The sequence below is a fragment of the Eubalaena glacialis genome, chromosome 1 (assembly GCF_028564815.1).
Source record: "Eubalaena glacialis isolate mEubGla1 chromosome 1, mEubGla1.1.hap2.+ XY, whole genome shotgun sequence".
Classification (NCBI taxonomy): domain Eukaryota; kingdom Metazoa; phylum Chordata; class Mammalia; order Artiodactyla; family Balaenidae; genus Eubalaena; species Eubalaena glacialis.
The window spans coordinates 86,511,952-86,535,654 of NC_083716.1; the positions used below are offsets into that span (position 1 = coordinate 86,511,952).

Sequence of the window (23,703 nt, forward strand, 5' to 3'; positions counted from 1 at the left end):
ATTCAAAGTAATAGAGTCAGGTATTAAATCTAATAGTGGCTAAGCTTTGGAGATAAAAATTGGGTAAGCTCTATCTCTCATATAGCTTAGTTTCAGCCTTACAGCGAACTCACGAAGGTAGGTATTATTTTTATCCCTATTAAAAATTGGGGAAATTGGCCTCAGAGACAGCAACTAATCCAAGGAACACAGGAAGGAAGCGACCAGGACTTGAACTCACCCATGTTCCATAGGCCTTTTCCCATTCAATTGATTGACTCTTTTTTGTTTAGAGTACTACAGTTACTTTCCAAATCAGTTTTAACAGGAAATAAATAATGACTCATTTGAGGGAGGAAATTAAAAGACTAATCCTTGCATTGAAAAAATATTTAATATTACTTATTTTCCTACTAGTGATTTGGGCCATGCATTTCTTTTTCTCACGTAACTCTGAATATTTTAGAAAATGTTTTTCTCAATTAATAGGTGAAAAATGTCTCTCACTTGCAGTGTAACTTGCTGGTGACTTGATTATTTTTAGGATACTGAGGTTGTAACTATTATTTACTCTTCTTCGTATAACTTTGAAAATATGAGTCTTCTAGCCAGAAAGGAAAATAAATGAAAAATGTGTAATGGCATTATTAGTATGAAAGAGTCCTCTTGTGATTACTAGATGTTATTGTGATCTAATATTCTTTTTAATTTTTTCAGAGGGCTATTATATTGCCATAAAATACTCACTGAAGCACTTATAGGTTAAATCTTTTGACATCTCTTTGAAAATTAATAACTTCAATTGTGAATTAAAATTTTATCTACCGTTGATCAGTAGGGTCTTCCCGTAGCTTTATAGTCAACTCTTTTTTTTAATAAATTTATTTATAAATAAATTTATTTATTTACTGTTTTTGGCTGCATTGGGTCTTTGTCTCTGCGCGTGGGCTTTCTCTGGTTGCGGCGAGCGGGGACTACTCTTCGTTGCGGTGCGCGGGCTTCTCATTGCGGTGGCTTCTCGTTGTGGAGCACGGGCTCTAGGTGTGCAGGCTTCAGTAGTTGTGGCAGGCGGGCTCAGTACTTGTGGCTCACAGGCTCTAGAGCGCAGGCTGAGTAGTTGTGGTGCACGGGCTTAGTTGCTCCGCAGCATGTGGGATCTTCCTGGACCAGGGCTTGAACCCGTGTCCCCTGCCTTGGCAGGCAGATTCTTAACCACTGAGCCACCAGGGAAGCCCCTAGTCAACTTAATTAACTATGATTGATGATGTCAGAACAGTGAGGTGTGGGTGTATTTAATGTAAAATTATTTCATTGGCAAAGATTTTCCACTTCTCTAGCTCTTGAGAGTGGAAGTGTGGCTGAGTTAAGAGTGTGAACAGTAGGGACTTCCCTGGTGGTCCAGTGGTTAAGACTCTGTGCTTCCGCTGCAGGGGGCATGGGTTCGATTCCTGGTCGGGGAACTAAGGTCCAGAATGCCGCACGACCCCCCGCCCCCCGAAATAAAAGAGTGTGAACAGTGGAGCAAGATGGCATGGGTTTGACTCCTGCCTCTGCCACTTCTTTGCTGTGTAACCTTGGGCAGGATGCTTAGTCTTTTCATGCCTCAATTTTCTCATCTGTAAAATTGAGATAATAGTATTCCCTGTCTCTCAGGGTTGTTGCAAAGGTGAAATGAATTCTGTCCTTTAAAGGGTTTAAGTAGTAATCACTATGTAAGTACTGAATATCATCATCGTGTATTGAATGAAAAAACTTTAATGAAATACTAGTATGTAACATGATTTTGTTTACATGTAAAAAAATGTTTATATGTGAGTATGTAAAAATTCTGCTTACTAGTGCTTATGTCCGACAGGAAGGACTGTTTTTGGCTATATTTTATGAATTTAAAAACAGTATTCCTGTATTGTGTATTATATACATATTATAGGGAAAACAGTTTTTGAATCAAGAATTCTTTTAATTTTGAAAAAAATTGCATCTAATATTTAGACATATTTTACCGTTCTACAAATGTCATCCAGAAGTGTAAAAAATTTTTTTAAATAAGATAATTTATGGAATATCACATAGAATGGTCTACAAAAAGGACCAAACGGGAATTCCCTGGTGGTCCAGTGGTTAGGGCTCCGTGCTTTCAATGCCGAGGGCCCAGGTTCAGTTCCTCGTCGGGAAACTAAGATCCCACAAGCCGTGCAGTGCGGCTCCCCAGAAAAAAGACCAAAAATTATAGTCTATTAAAATGTCTGCTATGTTCCTTAGCTGAGGTCTCCCTTTCTTGTATATGAGAAGAAAGCATGCAGGTGTCACTGAGTAAGTGTATCTTTGCTTTCTAAAGACTCCAGCAAACATTCTGGGTTAGTGATTTTCCTGTTGAGAATCTGTGAGTAATGAAAGATTTGCTGTTGGGATCGTGTTGTACATGTGCAAAGTATGAAGGCAGGCGAAAGGTTGAGAATTACTAGTGTTGGAAATGAAGCACAGCCCATGTGCAATCTCACTTTGCTTGCTGTTCCTTCCGCCTCACTACTGTGGTCTTTCTCACTGCCAAGAGACGTCATGATGTTCATGCTTAGTGCTTTAAGCCTTGGTGTGTAAGTGCCACAGGCAAGTACCACAGTTTAAAGTGCCCATCTCCTTAAATTACGCTTCCTCAAAGTTCTTTCTCCCCTTCCTTCAGCGTGATTTTCTGCAGCAAAGTCTGGAACCTGGATCTTAAGGTCATTTATCTGACCTTCATTTCCTCTTCCATTACTCAACTCAAAAAGATCTTCATTATGGTTCTCTGATTGCCATTTAAAATTTGTACAAAGATAAATAGGGTTATGTCTTCCCAGGATTCCCCGGACTCCACTGTTGCAATGCTTTATCACTACCTTTGTTTTCTTTTAAGAACTGTTCATCCACATACCAGTTAATCTGCCTCCAGCTATTCCAAAATTATTTTTGATACCTTCCTTTAATTGTTTTATTTATATTCTGCTTTTAATCCTAATATATTCAGATATTTTATTTTTTAAAGATTATCATCCTCTAGCTTAATATTTTAAAGCAAGTTATTGATCCTTTTGATTATGTATAACTTGAGTGAATTTTGCCCTTATAATTTACATTGTATGCAGAGGCTTTCTTTGATTCTACCTAAAGAATAGAATTCTGAAATTATGGAAGTATTTGTGCCCCTCTCCCTCAAAAGTTTTTTCCAATAACCTGGCAAAAGTATATATGCAACTGCTATTTAGGAAAGCAGTCTACTTGCTGTTATCCTTCAGAAAAAGGATAAAGCATAATAAGGCTTATAATGATATTTGTTAGAGATTATTTGTGGGTACAGGTTCTACCCAGTGACAGTGCTAAGATTTACCCAATAAACTAGTGATTTGTACCTGGTATACAGGTCTGCAGACCTTTAAAAAAAATTTTTTTTTGAGACATAATTCACATGTAAAATTCACCCTTTTAAAGTATTCACTGTTCAGTGTTTTTTAGTATATTCACAACATTTTTACAACCAGCACCACTATCTAAGTCCAGAAGTTCTTTTTATTATTCACTGCTTTATTCTGATATGAGAATTTGATTCTAGTTTCCTTCTTGATAAAAATTGGGAAAAAATTAAAACCCTTCTAGTAAGTCTGTACATGTTCTTATGTTCTATATGTTTTAATCTCTAAGAAGCTACACGTTTTCAGTCTTCCTGATACTGACTAATACAGATTTTTTTAAAAAAATATATTTATTTTATTTATTTATTGTTTTTGGCTACATTGGGTCTTCGTTGCTGTGCATGGGCTTTTCTCTGATTGTGGAGAGCGGGCGCTACTCTTTGTTGCGGTGCGCGGGCTTCTCATTGCGGTGGCTTCTCTTGTTGCGGAGCACGGGCTCTAGGCACGTGGGCTTCAGTAGTTGTGGCACGTGGGCTCAGTAGTTGTGGCTCGCGGGCTCTAGAGCGCAGGCTCAGTAGTTGTGGTGCACGGGCTTAGTTGCTCCGCGGCATGTGGGCTCTTCCCAGACCAGGGCTCGAACCCGTGTCCCCTGCATTGGCAGGCGGATTCTTAACCACTGCGCCACCAGGGAAGCCCCTACTAATACAGATTTTTAATTTACTGTACAAAATTTGAAACTGAGTTAGTTGTTTGAAAGAATAAGGATCATTAAAGTCCTAATTGCATTTCAGAGATTGAGCCTCTGCAGTTTCTGGCTCAATTTTATATTTGTACCTCATCATTTGATATTCTTTGGCAAGTGTCTTGTCTAAAGTTCTTCTTACTTGATTTACAATTAATTTACAGTTAATAGTGATGTGTGATCAGCTTTAAGTGTCTAGCTGTTAGTTTGTTTGGTAAACATTCTCATGTAATTAGCTTTGTTTCCAGTGGCATCATCAGACATTATTTCAGAGACAGTATGTTATTTTGTTGTGGCTCTATAAACACATACCTGGTACCAGAGAAGCAACAGTGTCAGAGGGGAATAAACACCAAGCAGACTCTCTGCTTGTTCTATCTTTGCTCCCTTAACATATTTCTGATGCTCATTTATTTTAGTATATCAGTTTATTGAGTACTAGTCTTATGTAAACAATTTCCTGGCTAAACTCCGCTAAAAGGTAAAGTTAAAAGGAGCCTTAGGTATAATGGTATGGTTAATACTGGTTGTATACATTATACTGATTGTATACATTTTGCGATTTCAGGAGAAATAGAAATCAGAAGTACCACAGTAAAAAGAAATAAACCTATTCAGTTCATTTACTTAGTCAACAAATATTTATTGAGCACCTGCACTGTTCAGGTACTTGGGATATATCAGTGAACAAAACTGGCATTTATAAACTCTCCGGGGCACTTCCCTGGCGGTCTAGGAGTTAAGACTCTGCGCTTCCACTGCAGGGGGCATGGGTTTGATATCTGGTTGGGGAACTAAGATCCCACATGCCCTGCGGTGTGGCCAAAAAAACCCCTCTGCCTTTAGAGCTTACATTCTCTCGTATGCGGGGAGATGGACAATACAGAAGAAAACAGAAGAATTAAGTAAATTATGTAGTATGATAGATTTGTAAGTGCTGTGGAAATAATAAGAGTAAGGTTGGGCGGGGGGATTGGGATGGGCAGGTTATAAATTTGAATAAGGTGATCAGAGTAACGTAATTGAGGTGACATTTGAACAGACACTTAGAGGAGGTGAAAAAGTTTCCACATGTCTGCGGATAAAGCATTCTAGGCTGTTTTCTCTGCCAAGGGGAGGAGTAGTTGGTGGAGAAAGTGAGGTCAGGGGATCTTCTGTTTTTTTAAGTGGGAGAAGTAACAGCATTTTCTTAGAAATAACACTCTACTGGTAGGACTCAATCTAGTAGAGGCAGAAAAATTGATACAGGAGAGAGAAGCGAGCATTGCTGGAATAAAGGCTTGAGTAGGTGAGAGGGAGGAGGAAATCTAGTCCACGAGCGGGGAATGGTTTTGGAGTGCGTCTGGACATGATGTGAGGTGGATGGATGTTTTATGTAGCCAGTCAGTTTACATTTTTATATATATAACTTTCTCGTCTGAAGTCTTCACATTTGTTAAGTCTTATGAAAGAAATTAGAATTTTCATTACTGTTGCAGATGACTTTGTTAGCCAAGTAAAGCCCAGTTTTCTCTTTCTATGTTTTACAGATTTGATTAATGTTATTTGTGACATTGTGACTTTCTGTCTTGCTAATGATAATGACATAAAGGGTGTCCATAAAACCCCAGCTGAATGAGTCTTCTGTGACTCCTTTGAAAAAAGCAATAATTATGGTTTTAAGTTTGGTTGTGTTGTCCTTGAGAAGTTCTTCTAATCAAGTAGAAATCAGACTTGTGAAGTCTGTCATTATTATCCCAAGCTTTGTGCCAATTTATAAGGTTTTATGCTCTGCTAATATGAAGGTATGTTGGTTTTTCCTGCTACCTATTACCTACTTTCTAAGTAAGGGTTAAACTGCTTTAAGTGCCATTTGAAGTACAGTAGTTCTACTCAGTAGCAAATTTTGAAGATTTGCTTTTTTTTTTTTTAATTTATTTATTTTATTCATTGTTTTTGGCTGCGTTGGGTCTTCGTTGCTGTGCGTGGGCTTTCTCTAGTTGCGGTGAGCGGGGGCTACTCTTCGTTGCAGTGCACGGGCTTCTCATTGTGGTGGCTTCTCTTGTTGCAGAGCACGGGCTCTAGACACACGGGCTTCAGTAGTTGTGGCACGTGGGCTCAGTAGTTGTGGCGCACGGGCTTAGTTGCTCTGCGGCATGTGGGATCTTCCCGGACCAGGGCTCGAACCCGTGTCCCCTGCGTTGGAAGGTGGATTTTTAACCACTGCACCACCAGGGAAGCCCTGCTTTGTTTTTTTATCAGGGGACAATTTTTGGGTTAATTGAGTGATCACTGAAATTAGATAATGATATTCCCCCCATCACTCTAAAATGTTTAATAGTATTATAATAGGTTTTGCTTCCTTTATATTTACGTTGGAATATATAAATATATATTGGAATACATTGGAATATATAAATATAAAAGGATGACATTTATATTGTTATCCTGTTTTATTTTATAAAAATACCATTTTTATTTTATTATATTTCTCATTCTCGCAGTCTGTTTATTCAGCATTCTTAGCATCATTACTTATTCTGGGCATTTTTTTTTTTTGATTCATAAAGCTCATTTAATTTTTATTGGAGTATAGTTGCTTTACAGTGTTGTGTTTCTACTGTACAGCGAAGTGAATCAGCTATACGTATACATATGTCCCCTCTTTTTTGGATTTCCTTCCCATTTAGGTCACTACAGTTAGGTCACTGGGCATTTTGAGCACAGTTATTAGAATCTGTTTTCTTTACCACTAATTGTGGGCTTTCTGGGAACCAGATTCAGAATTTGTTTTTGTTTTTGTTTTCCTTTTTACTATACTTTCCTCTAACATCAAATGGATGGTTTTGGATAGTTCCTTTTTCTTTTTTCTAACTTACTAGTCCAGTATACAATGTAACTGAAAGGAATTTTTAGCATAATACAAAAGAACCATATTGTGCATCTTATGAATATGTAGTCTGTGTATATTTGTTATTAAAGACGGCAGTGGTGATCTCTTACCAGAGCGTTTCCTCTCCCCAGCCTGACCCCCATTAATAAAGATCTGCCTTCCCCTTTTTAAAATTAGCTTTGGAGGAATTCCCTGGTGGTCCAGTGGTTAGGACTCCGTGCTCTCACTGTGGTGGCCCGGGTTCAATTCCCTGGTTGGGGAACTGAAGATCCCATAAGCCGTGTGGTGTGGCCAAAATAAATAAATAAATAAAATTAGCTTTGTACTGGGAGTGTAAAACTACCATCTCCAGAATTCCTTTAATCTGAGAGGAGGGTCTAGTATATTTTAGTGCAGTACTGGGATGCTTCATATGGAGCCTTTAGCTTTTTGAGAATTTGGGGACCAGTGTTATTCTGTTCTGATCTTTCCCTTAATCTTTTAAAATAGCACTAAATAAATCCAGAAGATTTTTAGGAAAATGGATTGCTTTCCTCTAATGATAACCTTTTTACAATTATTATTATTCTTTAGAAATTTAGAAAATTATTTAAAAATTTAAATTAGCCATTCTGTAGGTTGTAGGAAACGGGGTAAGATTTCTAGAATACCTGTATTCATCAGCTTGGTGTGCTTATTCTTTGTGAAGATAAATAGAAATATTTCATTTTTTTTCTTTCCCTAGACCAGAGGAAGAGTCTTCTTCATCCTCCAGTGATGAAGATGAGGATGATAGGAAACAGACTGATGAGCTGCTAGGAAAAGTTGTATGTGTAGATTACGTTAGTTTGGATAAAAAGAAAGCACTATGGTTTCCTGCATTGGTGAGTAACTTCAGTATGAAAGAGTTTAATTTTCAACTATATAAGTTCATGAAGAAAACAGTTGATTTTCTTACTAGTGTTTTTTCATAGGTACAAAATGGGGAAATGGCTTTAGCATCATTCAGGTCACACAAAATTACTTTGAAAGTTATTTCTGAGTACAAAGAACTCCTGAAGTCATCCGAGAAAGGATGAAAATCATGATAATTTTAGAGGCTAGGTATGTTACACTGCTCAATTTTGGGTGAAAAATTCCTCGTGCAAACTTTTAAAACTTCTAAATCTACCATGCAAAAGGCTGCAAAAGAAGAACAGAATCTTGTTTTCTACTGTCGTCTACAAATGGTATCAAATTTTCATCCTTTTTGGTAAACATTTTGTATTCTTTATCCCGAGTGTTAAGTGTTTGCACAAAATAAGTGCCCAATAACTGTCAACTCTTACAGTTATAATTAAAACTGATGAGGGCAATTATTTTAATAAACTTAAATACTTTATGATACGTTTGTACTTCTGCATATATCCATCTATCCATTACACATTTATTGGATGCCTGTTATGTGTAAGGACTGTGCTAAGGTCTTTATGCTGATTATGAGGTATGTATTATTTATCCTCATTTAGAGATAAGGAAACTGAGTGTTAGGAGGGTTAAGTAACTTGTCAAGCTTTGGGTTAACGGCAAGCTAAAAACTTAAGTGTCAGTGTATTTGATCATTTCTTTTTTCCTAAAGCACTAAGATTCTTTGAAAGAATTTCTTTTGAAAACGTGTTTTAAAAGAGCTTTGTGTGTCTTTTTCTAAAACAAAAGGAACATTAAAATTTGCACTTTAGTATTTTCAGTATTAATTTAAGATTCTCTAATCATAATTTCTAAATAGTTTCCTTGATGATGAGAAAAATATTTAAAGATACACAATACTGAAAGGTTAGTCATCTGCTTAGTCAACGGTTTTATCATTATTTTAAAAATCTTAGCATTAGTGATACATATTATCCTCCCCACAAATTTGAGATCTTTTGGAAAGTGATAAATAATTTTTGTCAACTAGAGTGTGAAATTGTGTTTTGAATCAAACAATCTTGACATAATCACATAAACAGTATTTGCATTTCTATTTTTAAAATTAGTATTTATAAATTGAGTAAATTTTAACAAGTGCTTGGTAACATCATGTTAGAGAACAATTGCATACTTGTAGGAACTATTAATAGCCACCATGTTTTGAGCACTTACCCTGGCCAGGCGCTGTGCTAGCTTGTTCATGTAAGCACATGGTCTCATTTAATCCTAATTGAGGCTGAGACATAAGTGGTATTTACCCCCATTTTAAGGGGAGGAAATCTTAGCTTCCCTGACTCACGCAGTCCTCTTTTTTAGTTTCCTTCACTGTTTCTCCTCTAACCAAGCTTTAAATGTTGTTGTTCAAGGTTCAGAATATATCACATTGTATTCTCTTTAGGGTGATCTCATCCCCTTTTATAGCATTGGTTGCAGAGATAATAAACTGAAATGTCTTAGGGACCAAAGAAAATCACATGCATGGGTGAATGGGATAAAATGTGGATTGTAGTTCCTGTAACAGAATGGAGAGTGAACCCACTTACACGCCATCGTCAGCACTGGCCAAAGCTGTCACGTGTGTGGTTTTCAAAATCCTAAGCTCGTGAGAAAGAAAAAAATGTGTGATTTTGGCTCACAGTTTTAGAGCCCTGATATTTAGACTGTTTACTCCCAAGTTTACAGCTTAGAGTTCAGACCCCTACTCTGAGCTCTGGACCTGGGTATCTATCTATCATTATCTCCACCTGGCTGCCCCTTAGTCACCTCAAAATTTAATAAGCCTAAAGCTAAATTTATTCTCTCCTCCCTTATTCCCAAACATGACCCTTCTCCTTTGTTTCCTCTCTCTGTGAATGACACCATTTGCACGAGGCAGAAGTGTAAGCATCCTTTTCTCTGTCATCTCTCCACTTTCCTAATTATCTCTAATATTTCTTGTTCCTTTCATTTGCCATCAGCACCAGTTTACATCCAGGTCACCATCTCTCACCTGGAAGCTTTGCAGTAGCTTCATCTCTTCCAACTCTTGTCCTTCTCTGGTCCATTTTCTTTATGACAGTCAAAGTAATCTTTTAAAAGGCAATTCTGTTATGACATTATCTTGCTTTGGATCCTTCCCTTGAAGAGTTTAGATTTTATCCTCAGAATTAACATGGCCTACAAGACTGACAAATCTGAACTCTGCTTACCTCACTTATTTAGCCCAGGCAGAAAGTTAGCTACATTGACCTTTTGCTTCCTAGAATGGGCTCCACTGCTTGCTGTGTTAGGCCCTTCGCATAATCTGTTTCCTCTGCTTGCAGCGCAGCCCTGTGGTACACACGTGTACACACATACATCCTTCATCAAGCCAGTTCCTACTCAGCTTTCAAAGCTGAGCTTAAATGTTGTGTCCTCAAGAAACTGGTCCCTGACCACCTAGATAAGGACTTATCACAATAGCAGTTAAATAAATGTGCACTTAACTTGTTTAGTGCTTGTCTTTCCAGCTAGAATACAAGCTCATTGTGGGGAGGAACGGTGACTGACTAGGCCTCTGTGGTCCAGTACGGTACCTTGATGAAATAGTTAATATTTGTAGAGTGACTGGATGAATGAATGAACAGGTATTAAGTACTTACTTCTGGACTTTTTTGAAATGATAGGGAAGTTTTCGTAGATGCTAATGCATGTAAAAGACTTTCATGAGTGAATTATTTCATAATGCCATCAACATTTAAGCAACGCTTAATGCAGTGCAGTTACAATTATGGAAATTGTTAACCTTTTAAAGACTGAACTAGAACTTACCTGTTTCTCACTTCTCTCAAACCTGTGGTGAGAATACATGCCTTTATGTACTATTGTGTCATTTTTCAGAGCTAATGAGACAGTCCTTAAAACAAATCTGTCATACTTAGCCCATTTTTCATTAAAAACTATAACTATACTATTGTTCTTGGTATATATAGTGGGCTATCTCGGGATTAAAATAATAAAAATTTATAGGTGTCTTACGTTAGTATTACCTTTGGGAGGGCATGCTTCATCCTTACTTTAAATAATAGTTGAGATGACTTCAAATAAAATAAATCTTTTGTTTTGTTCATAATAAATCTTATACAGACCCCAGGAAGGTACCCAGTTTAAAATGCTTACTTTTTAGAGTGGGTAGTATTATGGAGAAATTTTAGCATGTGTTAACGTGTATATTTAAATGTAAATAATCAGTAGAACGTCATCTCTGTCTTTTTTAAGATAGAGACTGCTCTGATTAAGGTTCTGATATCTGATCCCATTTTGGTCCCTGCTGTTCTCTTAGCCCTGCTGCAGATCCTTTGTTAGGACTAGCTCTCCCTCTTTTTCCACCCCTGAGCTACTCTCATTCCAGCTTTCTATTTCTGCCTAGACTTGGTCCACAGCTTCAGTCTAGTCATAGCCACAGTTCTGCTCTCAACACAGTGCCTGTGTCAGAAAACAATGTGGATAATCCAGAGAGCTGGAAGGATATAAACTTAAAATTACTTGTGTGTGTTCCCACATGTGTGTATAGCTGTTTACCCTCAAACTAAAATTAGTTTTTAAATTTTAAGCTGAAACTATTTTGAAAAGGATTTAAATAATTGATGCTTATATAACTATCTATAAATGTGCTTTTAGTTATAATAGTTTCACACTTTTTTTAAAAGGTGGTTTGTCCTGATTGTAGTGATGAAATTGCTGTGAAAAAAGACAATATTCTTGTTCGATCTTTCAAAGATGGCAAATTGTAAGTATAATTCACTTGGTATGAAAAATATGCTGTTTTTCCAGATTGGGATGGTAAATTATAAATTAGTTATTTCCAATGACCTTATGCTTTTCCTTCTCATCATACAGAATGTTTCAGAGTATGATCATTTTTCGTATTATCATTAAGTATAGTAGTCTTATGATGTGTCTTTTCTTGTTCATTTGGTCTTTTCTAAACTAGACTCTAAGTGCTGTCTAATTTGTCAGTATTTGCCTGTGTAATAGCTGATGATTTATTGAGGAAAATTCGATATATCTACCACATCTAATACTTGATTGATATTGATATATTTATTGTTTTTGAATGTCTAATTAGGATCTTCTCTCATTTTTAATTATGTCTACATGGGTTAGTGTTACCCTGTTGTGTAACATGTGACTTCTGCAGTAGGGCTGAGGATTAAAATGAGTTACTATAAATGTATGTTAAGTATTAAGAAAGTGACCTTTCATGTAGAACTTTTCTGGAACTGAAAAACTATGTGTTTTTTTCTTTCTTGAAGAATTGTGTGACTAGAAAATCCATGTATTTTATATTTTGCCTTATTGGGTGACTATACTTTAAAAGGATCATCACGCTTTAAGATTGGTGTTCGGGTTTTCAAGTTCTGAAATGTGATTTTTAAAAACAATCTATATGAAACTCACTTTCACAAAATGGAGATAATCAGAGAAATTTGAACATTGAAATTGAATACTGGTTTGATGATATTAAGAAATTACTGTGAATTTTTAAATGTGTGATAATGATATGGTTATATTTTTAAAAGAATTTTCTTTTAAAGGTCCGTAATGAAATATTATAAATTAAATTATGTAATGTCTGGGATTTGCTTCAAAATAATCCAGTTGGGGTGGGAGGTGGTAGGTAGGGATATAAATGAAACAGTGACTCTGAGTTAATGATTATTGTAGTTGGGTAATGGATATGTGGGAGTTCATTGTACTGTTCTGTCTACTTTTGTATATATTTGAAATTTTTAAATAAAAAGTTCAAAAAAGCAGGCTGAAAAATGTATTTGGAATAGTTTTTAGGCTTTTGTGGGTTGGTTGAGACAAACCAAGTGCAGAAAAGATGAATGATGATTTATTAGTGTAAAACAGGAAATATATATGATGTATATGATAGAATGAACCTCTCCCAGTTGCTTGCATCCAACCCCTCCTTATGGTTGCTAAGTTCCATGAAAAACCTTAAATTATATATTAGAAGTTTGCTTGTGAACCTAGAATTCAGTTTAAGAAAAAATTGTTAAAAGAACATTTTACATCATAAAATAGTACATGTTCTTCCAGTCTTAAATTTAGTAATTTCTTGTGCTTATCCTAAGATGATGGCCAATTCTTGCTATTTAACTTATTTTTTATTGGATTGATGCATTCTGCTATCCAAGCATTTTAATTTATTATTTTCAGTGTTTCAGTATTTTTAGTATTGCATTTAGCTAAGTCATCTGATATTTGAGAATACCTTGTTGTTTATAAAACATCTCTTAAGGTGGGGTCCTTCTGTAGATGATTACATATTTTAACATCCTGCCTAGCATTTTATTTGGGACTTGCAACCCTGTATGCAGTCATTTTCATTGTAAATGTCAGTATTCCCATGTTTTCAGTATCTTTCTGTGGTAGGTAATTGGACTCTTAATTAATCTCTGTTGTATTTTTGTGGGTTTTTTCCTTTAAAATTAAAAAAATAATATAGTACTTCAGTACCAAGAAAGGATGTCCATGAAATTACTAGCGACACTGCACCAAAGCCTGATGCTGTATTAAAACAAGGTAAGGATAATCTTGGAACAAATTATAGTTAATTTAAAAGCTGATGGGGAATTCCCTGGCGGTCCAGTGGTTAGGACTCTGGAGCTTTCACTGCTGGGGCCCGGGTTCGATCCCTGGTTGGGGAACTAAGATCCTGCAAGTTGCGTGGCATGGCCAAAAAAAAAAAAAGTAAAAAGCATTTCTGAAGATTAAATATTCTTTTGGTCTTAAAATTTTTTTTAAGTCTTTAAAGTTACATTTGGTTCTATGCGACTTATACTTTTGTAAACCCACGTGCCTTTTGTTATCATAGGTATTCTTTTTCTTTTTTTTAGCTTATAATTGGGACAATAATCTAAAAATGGGAAAGAAAAATATCATCAGCTGTTACTGTAGTCTGGCTTTTGCCTAGTAAATAAAATATTAGTTCCTGAGGATGGTAGAAACAGGAATCAAAGTAATTTTGATTTGGCATTTCTTATAACCATAGTTATATTTTATTAAGGAATACGTGATAATTGCATCTCTTACTTGATTTTTGGCATTATAAATAGCTGTTTATTTTTTCTTTGCCCGTGTTCACTGAATCAAATAATATGCTATGTAGACTGGTTAAAAATCATCACGAATTTATGGTTTAGAATTTATTTCCATGTATTATAAAGTGAGAATAACTGTCTAGCTAATTTTAGTTTAAGCTAATTGTTAATATAATTTTAATTCAGGCTTAACGAAAAATGTAGAGGACATATTTATAGTGTATTTTCAGGTATTGTGTGTTATTACAGTGACTCTGTGCCTGGTATATAATACTGTTTAATAATCTCTTTTTTTTGATAAAACGATTAAAGATTTACCTATCTTAAAGTGTTTTTTACTAGACACTCTTAATTTTCATTTAAAAGAAGAAAACTGCCCCTTTTGTCTTTGTTTGAACCTAAGTCACCTTCAAATGGTAGCAGTTTTGCTATCTATAAAATGGGTGCCTAATGCCTAAGATTGTTAAGATTAAATGAGTTGCTGCATGGAAAAACAGTTCACACAGTGCCTAGCTCATAGCAAACACTTCATAAATGCCAGTGGTGGCAGCACAGTAGTTTTTTATTTCTTTATCCTGTTAGTATTTTTAGACAAATCAGTTGTCTTAATTTCTCCGGTTGATATAGTTTATGGTCTCTTTCCAGCCTTTGATCAGGCACTTGAATTTCACAAAAGTAGAACTATTCCTGCTAACTGGAAGACTGAATTGAAAGAAGATAGTTCTAGCAGTGAAGCAGAGGAAGAAGAGGAGGAGGAAGATGATGAAAAAGCAAAGGAGGATAACAGCAGTGAAGAGGAGGTGAGTAAACATGGTTCATGCCTTTTCAAATGAAGGACACGTGTTTCCTTTGAGTTGGGATTTGGCTAAAGTCATTAATCACTTAAATATTTTTAGCATTAGAAGTATTTCGTAATACAGTTGTACTTGTGATATTCATCGTAATCAAGTAGTTTGCTTGCTTACCTTAAAACAGAAATATGGTCTTGTGAAATTAAAAATATTAAGTATAGTTATCTCAGTAACCTCAAAAATATTTCTTAATCTTCAGTCCATAATGTATGTAAGTGTCAAATCAATATGTTGTACACCTGAAATTAATATAATATTGTATGTCATCTATACTTCAATTAAAAAAATAAAAAGGGAAAAAAGTGTTTCTTAATCTTACTGTGCTTTTTGTTTATCAGATGGTTAAGGAAATCCCTACCTAATATAGGAAAACTCTACTTTCATATGCTTTTTACCATCATGTAGACAGCTGTCACCTCATAGTATGTTTACATCTGCATATTTTATTAAAATACCTAGTAAAGTGTAAAATATGTCTTCCATCTAGTATTAAAGGAATAAATAGCAAAAAAAGTAAAGATTAATATCTCTTTGATTCAGAGAATCTTAAATGACTTTATCTAATACAAGTGGGTAGATAGTTCTAATTAGATCATAAATAAGACATCTGTCAATTTATATGGATCAAGGAGCTAAATTTAGATTTTATTGTAGCTGTTACTTTAGGTCTAGCAATGACCAGTACTGGGAAAAGAGGCTCATAATATTACTAGTGACATTGCACCACTGTGCTCTTTAATGGTTTGTTGGACAACTTGATCAAAGTTATTGGGGGAGTGGTGCAGATAGTGAAGCTGCAATACGTGACCATGAAGTGAATTGTATTTCATGTTTCTAGGAAACAAAGATAAGTTAATGTCAATATGTAATATTTTAGGTAAGCTATGAAATTCTGCCATTTAACTGTAGTAAGCAACTAGTAATGAAATAGGATTGTTTTAGAGTTTATGTTTTATAATATAGTGATCTATGACAGTGTGTAGTGTAAAAGTTTCCCAGGCTTCAGTGTTCTTCCCCACTGCCTTTTATTTAAAATGCTCGGAGCCATCAGTTCCTTGCTTAAAACCTCTGCAGTTGCTTCTTATCACTCTGAAAATCAAGCTTCACTTTTAGAACCTCCCTTTGTAGTCCCACCCCTGCCTTTTTTAATATTACTTCCCTTGGTATACCCTCCTACTTTTTTTGGGGGGTGGGGTGGGGGGGTTGCTGCGTGGTGCATCTTGCGGGATCTTAGTTCCCTGACCAGGGATTGAACCCAGGCCACAGAAGTGAATGTGCTGAGTCCTAACCACTGGACCGCCAGGGAACTAACTCCCTACCCTTCTACTTATGAACATTATGTTGCAGCAACATCGAATTACATAGCTCATTTCTACTCACCTCTGCACAAACCAATACCTCTGCCTACAGTGCCCTCCCCCCGTCAGCCTGACCCAGTCCTGTTCGGTTTTTTAAATCCTACTGACATGTCCCCTCTGTAAAGGGAAACCTTCTGAGAACTATCACCTTCCTCACCTTAGGAAAAGTTAATCACTCGATTTGCTAATCTAAACTACTACTATTCCTTGTAGAAATTTTTGCCTACATATATATGTGTACATACATATGTACATATATTTATTTTCTATTTGTTTTCTCTCCTACTAATCTGTAAGCTCCTCAACGGTAGGGACTCTGTCTTACTTGTACTCTGTCGTAGTGTGTAATGTGTAACAGATGATCAATAAGTATTAGTTATCAAAACTTCTGTCACTTAGATTTATGTTTTACAAATGTTTTTGTAAAAGCAGATCTGGTTTCCAGTTTAAACATTTTTTTTTAAGTTAAATACAAACGTCACTTAAATTTTGTTGCAACAGGAATACGTTTGACAGTTTACGTAAGTCAAATATCGTACCTTGGGGGCATTTAAGATAATATCTAGAAAACAGATTTCCTTAGACTTACATCTGACTACCTTACCACAATCCAGTGTATGTGGACCATGTTTAAGTTGAGAAATACAGATTTATCCTGAGCAAACTAATAATTGTCGTTGATTCTTCTCTTCCCAATTAGCAAGCATAATAGTTTATCAACATGAGTTTTTGTTGTTTTAACTTCCTTCCTTTTTTCTGCTAGCTTATAAAATAAAGAGGCAAATCTCACTCAAACAGTGGCTTTAGGCTCATGATTTTTAAAACGAAAATGATTTATTTAGACTACCAGTTGAAAAGTATGCTCCTGACTTTTACTATTAGGACTACATTTGTTTCAGCCAGAGTAACTGTAAAGCCTAGGTGTATATTTTGAATCACTTCCTCTGCAGTTACTCCTGATCATGTTCTGTAATGGCAGGTGCCATCGCTTTTTTCTCTTTTATTTGACTCAGCACCTTGCATAGTGCCTACACTTACTGGTGCTCATTAAATGTTTGTTGAATGGCTTGATAGTCACTGAATTGATGAGTTCCTCCATCTCACCTACTACCCTGCTCCTTGCAGGTTGCTTCAGGACCAGCTCCCTACTGCCACAGCCCCTGGCCACAGCAGCAAGAAGCTAGTCCCTCCCTTGTAATTGATAAATCGGGGAACTCTTTTATTACTTGAAGATTTCCCTAAGTCTGAATCTTCAGGTATTGTAGATCAAGTTTGTTCCCCACTTTACTGATTTTATAAGCTCGAAGCACTATACAGTGGGGCCGTATATGATGAAGGATAATTGTAGTTGCAGTTAATGGGACCCACACTTGTTTAGTTCCTTGAGGAGCAATAATAGAGTTAGTTTTGATGGTGAACCCTGACCCAATTTAATATAAGTGAGAGTAGGTCTTCTTGAGCCTATGACCCTGATGAAAGACTAGATCTCTGATCTGGTAAAAAGTTCATGAATCATTTTGCTGGTCTCATTTCTTACATGAGCATTTACATTTGGAATTGTCACTATTGAGATACCTTTTAGGACATATTTCTCTGTAAAGCATAAAATGTTTAGGCTTTCTGGTTTTGAATAGCTTAGTGTTAAGAAATAATTTTAATTTGGTAAAAAGCCTTTGAAATATTCTAGTATTAGTCTTTGCTGTTGGTAGGAAATTACTTGTGTTAGTAAAATGCTTAACTGAGGAAGGAAAATAATATTCTGTTCTTCTGTGACTAAAATTAGGAAGAAATAGAACCATTTCCAGAGGAAAGGGAGAACTTTCTTCAACAGTTGTACAAATTTATGGAAGATAGAGGTGAGTGTTTTTTCTTTTATTCATCATTAATGTAGGTATCAGATAATTAATATCTTAACATAAGAATTCTGTTTATTAAGCTGCATGTCACTGGTAATCATGGCTATCTTTTTGATTTCCAATCACCAGCATCCTAGTATACTGTCTGTCACATAGGAAGTGGAATGTGGAATTGGACAGTATTTTGATGGATATATGGCCATGGACCCATAAATTACTGTATTCTGTCCTGTCTGTCCCCCCACTCATTTATGGAAACCCCCCCCCCAAAGAACTCTTACACTAGGAAACAGTAGCAGAATGGGAATGAGAGTACCATTTTACTTGAGCCTACATACATGCCTGTAGAAAAGCCTCTTCTCTAAAATCACTGTTTGCTATTCCCAGCATGTGTGTGTGTTTGTGTATGTGAGTGAGTGAGAGAGAGAGAGAGAGAGAGAGTGAGCACACATTCTAAGATGGGCCTTATAAGTCTTCTTATAACCCAGCTACATAGAACTAAGAACAGAATTAAACCATCCATAGAGAAAGGTGACCAAGTCTCAAGGTGAGCCTGGGCTTAACTTATCGAATCTGCTTTTGTGGTTTAAGAAATACGAGCACTGGGGGAAAGAGGAATGGGTACCTAACAATAACTTTTAATTTGCAGTGATGACGTAGTCCACCGGTAACTATGGCCCTGTTAATCTCTTGCTTATCTGCTGTTCAGAGTATAGTTTCTCCTTTCCTGGGAAGATGCTAGAAAAGGAGTGGTGAGAGGCAGAAAGCTTTCTAGCTTAAGGAGAAGGACAAAATGAATGAATAATACTTGAAAGTGCTACTGTGCTCTGTGAATTAATGTTTTTTTAATCCAGTTTTGTATTGTTGATGAGTAGAAACTGGCTTGGTCTTCTTTTTGCTCTCATAAATCATAGTGGCTACTACAATGTGGGTATCTTTTTATTCTTCAACATAAAATGTCCTTGATTCCTATATTATTTATTTGTATGAATGGAGGCTTGGCCTAAGAAGGCAGGCTATTTCTTAAGCTTTTTTGTGTAAGATAAATAAAAAAGTGAAGAAAATGAATAAAATCTAATACTAGAAAAGAGTGAAAAATGTGATTATGCCAGTCATATGTTTTTTGGAAAGGGCAGTAAGTTTTGTATCTCTATCCTGTTTTCTCTACCACATCCTAACAGTTTGATAGTTTTAGTGTCCTTCTACATTTTCATTTTTCACATGTTAGAATAAACAACACTATAGCTTTATTCTAGAATTATTCTTTAGAATAGTAGAAAATTAGTAAAATACAAAGGAAGTATCATAAAGATAACTCTCATTGTGACGTGGTTGCCCATCAATTATCTCAAGACTTTTTTCAGTTCTACCAAACCTTGTTACCCTGATTTTGTTGGTATTCTATTTTGCTTCATTTAGTATTTATTCTTTTGCTCATCAGGGGAATGAAAGTTGAATGAAATCATATAAATAAGGTTTCAAAAATCTGATATAGGAAAAAAAATTTTTAATGAAATGGGTTCAAGTACTAGATATCATGTTTTTGTTTAACAAGGGATTTTTTTCCCTCATATATACACACTTTGCACTATGTATATTTGGTGGTAATGTTTGAATCTTTTCAAAGTTTAAGTTAAAAATGTAGCATGGTTCTAATATATTTCGTGTTTCCTTTAATAGGCACACCCATTAACAAGCGACCTGTACTTGGATATCGAAATTTGAATCTCTTTAAGTTATTCAGACTTGTACACAAACTTGGAGGATTTGATAATGTAAGTATTACGATCAAAAGTGAAACATGTTTTTCATACGTGTTTTCTCATCTAAAAATTATCTAAAATTGTCTATTAATAAAAACCTAAGAATAAAAGGAAAAGAAAATGGAGAGTACAAGTTAGAAACAGCTAGCTTCCTCAGTCCAAATTTAAATTTAATTAAAGATTTTAAAAAATGAGCTTTCTGATTTACTGTTAAATTTGTCAAACTTTCATAAACTACCTGAGTTATAACACAACCATATTAGTGGAAATTCTTTCTTTCTCTGTCTCTTTTCCATTAGACTATAAGGGATCTGTCTTAATACTCTTTATGTCCTTAATCTCTACCACTGTGCCTTATATATGTAGAAAACATATTATTTGCATATATATGCAGAAGATCTTTGTTGAACTGAAGAAATTATCTTAAGGTTGCCATGATGTATGGTGCGCATCCAGTTAAGACTATTCTGGAGGAAAAAAAAGTATTCTGCATTACTAAGATTCATAAAATTGCTTTGATTTATTAGCTTATATATTTTATGGGAAATCATATTTTATCTCTGTCTTTTCATTAAGATTTTGATTTAGGAATGTGGATGTTTTCTTATTTATTATATATAGCAGGGTTTCTTTAAAAGTCAAATGGGGACTGCTTGGCAGTCCAGTGGTTAAGACTCCGTGCTTCCATTGCAGGGGGCGCCGGTTCGATCCCTGGTTGGGGAAGTGGGATCCTGCGTGCTGTGCTGCGCGGCCAAAAAAAAAAGAAAAGTCAGATGGCCTAGTATTTCAACATTTGTAATTCTCTGAGATTTGTTAGAATACCAAAACTTACTTTAAAACATTGTTGTAAACCAGGTTTTTGATTTAGAATTTATCAAGATTGATATTTTTCATTCCTTGAGACTGGAACCAACAAATATAGGAATATTTGTGTGTATACACACACACACACACACACATATATACATATATATATAGTATTTATCAAACTTTTATCACAGTCCCACCTTTTAATTTGGGAGTTTTCATTTCACTTTGTCTGTTAGATTGAAAGCGGAGCTGTTTGGAAACAAGTCTACCAAGATCTTGGAATCCCTGTCTTAAATTCAGCGGCAGGATACAATGTTAAATGTGCTTATAAAAAGTAAGTAGGTGTACTTGATATAGCTATATTCAATATTTTACCTAGAAAGCAGGATGGAATTTACCATATAACTGAGGCTAGTAATTTCTTCTAAGAAGAAATCAAGAGTTTTACTAGAGTAATCACTCTATAATAGCGTTTTCTAGAGTATATTCCATGAATACTAGATCTGTGAGAGTGTCTGTGAAGAAAGTTTTTGTGGCCAAGTAAATTTGGAAAGTATGTGTAGAAGTTAAAATGCCAAAGTTTTAAAGTCAAATAAACCCAGGTTCGAGTCCTGGTTCTGCCGGTTATTTGCTTTTTGTGCCCTTGGACCATTTATTTGTTCTCTCAAGCCTCAATTTCCTCTTTTTTTTAATGAGATGATACTGTTTGCCTCATAGGATTACTGTGATGAGTTAATGAAATTTTACATGCACTCAGAGGTCCAGTGCCTGGCATATAAGAAGTGCTCAACAAATAGATGCTATTACTAATTCTTCTAATAGCTACTGTTGTTACAATTACTACATTTAAGAGGATGACTGTCTTTTCACTTTTAGCATCTTTTTTTAATGAATTTATTTTTCTTTGAAAAATGTTTCTGTTTGAGTAAAAAAGATTGGGAAGAACTAAACTAGAATAAATTTGAATATTAACATAGCTCAATATCTGAGCACTTAAACAGGAGAAATGAACACATATTTTAAGAACTACAACTTTACAATAACATTTCAAAATGTTTTCCCAAATGTAACTTCTTTTCATATTTCCAGATACTTATATGGTTTTGAGGAGTACTGTAGGTCGGCCAATATTGAATTTCAGATGGCATTGCCAGAGAAAGTTGTTAACAAGCCTTGTAAGGAGTGTGAAAATGTAAAAGACATAAAAGTTAAGGAAGAAAATGAACCAGAAATCAAAGAAATAAAGATTGAAGAGGAGGAGAATGTAATACCAAAAGAAGAAAAGCCTACTGAAGAGGGTATTGAAAGAAAGGAAAATATTCAGCCCTCTCTGGTAAATAGGATACTGTTGATAGTCCTTTGCCTTCTTTGGTGCATTTTCTACATCCTCTGTAAAGATTACATAGTTAATTTATTATATAATTTTATACTTTATTGTTCATGCACTTTCTTCATTAAGTGCTATTTTTGTGTTTAAAATAGCTGTTAACTATTTTTGCCTAGTGTTTTCGGAGTTTCTTAAAATAACTTTCTCAATATTAGTATTCGTTGGTACCTCCTTTTGCTAACAATTAGATAATGGAATTAGGTTGACAATTTTTACTTTTGTTGGTATAGTTCCTCTGATCTTTTTCTAGGCAAGTAAAAAGAATTTATCAGAATCTATACCTACACAGTCTGATCAGGAAAAAGAGGTTAATGTGAAAAAAACAGAAGAAAATGAAAATCTGGAAGATAAAGATGATGAGACAACTGGGATAGATGAATCCCTCAGCATAAAGGTAGAAGCTGAAGAAGAAAAAGCAAAATCTGGGTAAGAAATTTGTTTTTGGTTAAGATGCATTTTGGCTGAATGAATTCTTGTAATTTGCTCTTTGTATGTGTGTGTGTATGTATGAATCTAAATTTGACAAAATAAATGAGTGATTTAAATTTGCATTTATTATGTAAATAGTATTTGCCTCCTTCAGAGACCCTACTAATGCAAATTTGTAGCAAAAGATCATATTTTTGATCCATTATTCTTGCTCTCATCATGGAAATTTATGAAATTTCGAGCTAGAGAAACGCAATTCTTACTGCCTTAACCTCTGCTGGATAACCAGATAATATAAATTTGGGAAGATGGCCTTCTCCAGTGTTTTGTAGATGGTATGTTGGCTCTAGATTCTGAGAATTGTAACCATTTTTTAAGCAAAAAATAAGAATGGAAAAGTGCTAGTAATTAGTTTTTAAAAAGCCAGAATTGTTTTGTTGTGTTTTATGTGATAGTAGCATTTACTTGTTTTGGTCAGTTTGGGATAATGAATTATTTAGCAGTGTAATCTCTGTACTGACAGTGGACCCCTGGATTTTATAGGTGATCTTTGGCATCTGATTTTGTGTCTGAGGTTTAAAAAACCTAAATATTCCCATTGTTAGTGGTTCTTTTAAATAAGTACAACCAAATATTTTTTTGATCATTTTCGTATTTTTCTGAAATTTGGCCACAGCATGCAGACAAGCAGGGAAGAGAAAAAACCATGCTTAGATAAATATAGTAAAAGGTGTTTATTATACTTTGTAATATATATATCTGTGTGTACAAATGTGTATTTCAAGTACTCCTTACTGATATTGGAAATTATTTCAACTATTAAGAAACTTAGTAAGTATTCAGCTCTTTGCCTAAAATCTCTGCTCATTTTAGTGTTCTTCTGAAATTTTGGCCACAACATGCAAATATACATGAAAAAACGAAACAAAACTGGGTTTAGATGAATATAGTATAAGTGTTTGTTCATTTTACGTGGCTATATTTCCGTGTGTGTTAAATGTATATTTGAAGTACTCTTGCTGCTACTTGGAGACTGTTTTAACTATTAAGAAATTTAGTAAGGATTCAGCTTTTTGCTGAATTTTTAAATACGTAGACATTTCCAGAGCATCTACTGTGTGGAAAGCCCTGTGATTAGCCTGTATTTTCTCTTTGTTACTAATAGTTATCTTAAATTTTCAAGGTGGAACTTCAGCTTATTTTATGGTATAAACTATATTTTGCAGAGTTTTAAAAAATCTTTCAACTATATGGCCTTTTTATTTACCACAG

The 23,703-nt window shown here is 35.1% G+C and overlaps 1 protein-coding gene across 3 annotated transcripts in view; it reads left to right on the top strand.

The window, feature by feature from the left end:
• Positions 1-23,703, top strand: part of ARID4B (AT-rich interaction domain 4B) — a 127,263-nt gene that overhangs the window by 65,465 nt on the left and 38,095 nt on the right. For all 3 annotated transcript variants that reach the window (XM_061182287.1, XM_061182277.1, XM_061182294.1), the window contains exons 8-16: positions 7,704-7,842; positions 11,575-11,654; positions 13,383-13,459; positions 14,623-14,777; positions 17,970-18,042; positions 19,723-19,817; positions 20,852-20,949; positions 21,705-21,948; positions 22,253-22,428. In XM_061182287.1, the coding sequence (XP_061038270.1) occupies positions 7,704-7,842; positions 11,575-11,654; positions 13,383-13,459; positions 14,623-14,777; positions 17,970-18,042; positions 19,723-19,817; positions 20,852-20,949; positions 21,705-21,948; positions 22,253-22,428 (1,137 nt within the window). The remainder of the gene's footprint in view (positions 1-7,703; positions 7,843-11,574; positions 11,655-13,382; positions 13,460-14,622; positions 14,778-17,969; positions 18,043-19,722; positions 19,818-20,851; positions 20,950-21,704; positions 21,949-22,252; positions 22,429-23,703) is intronic.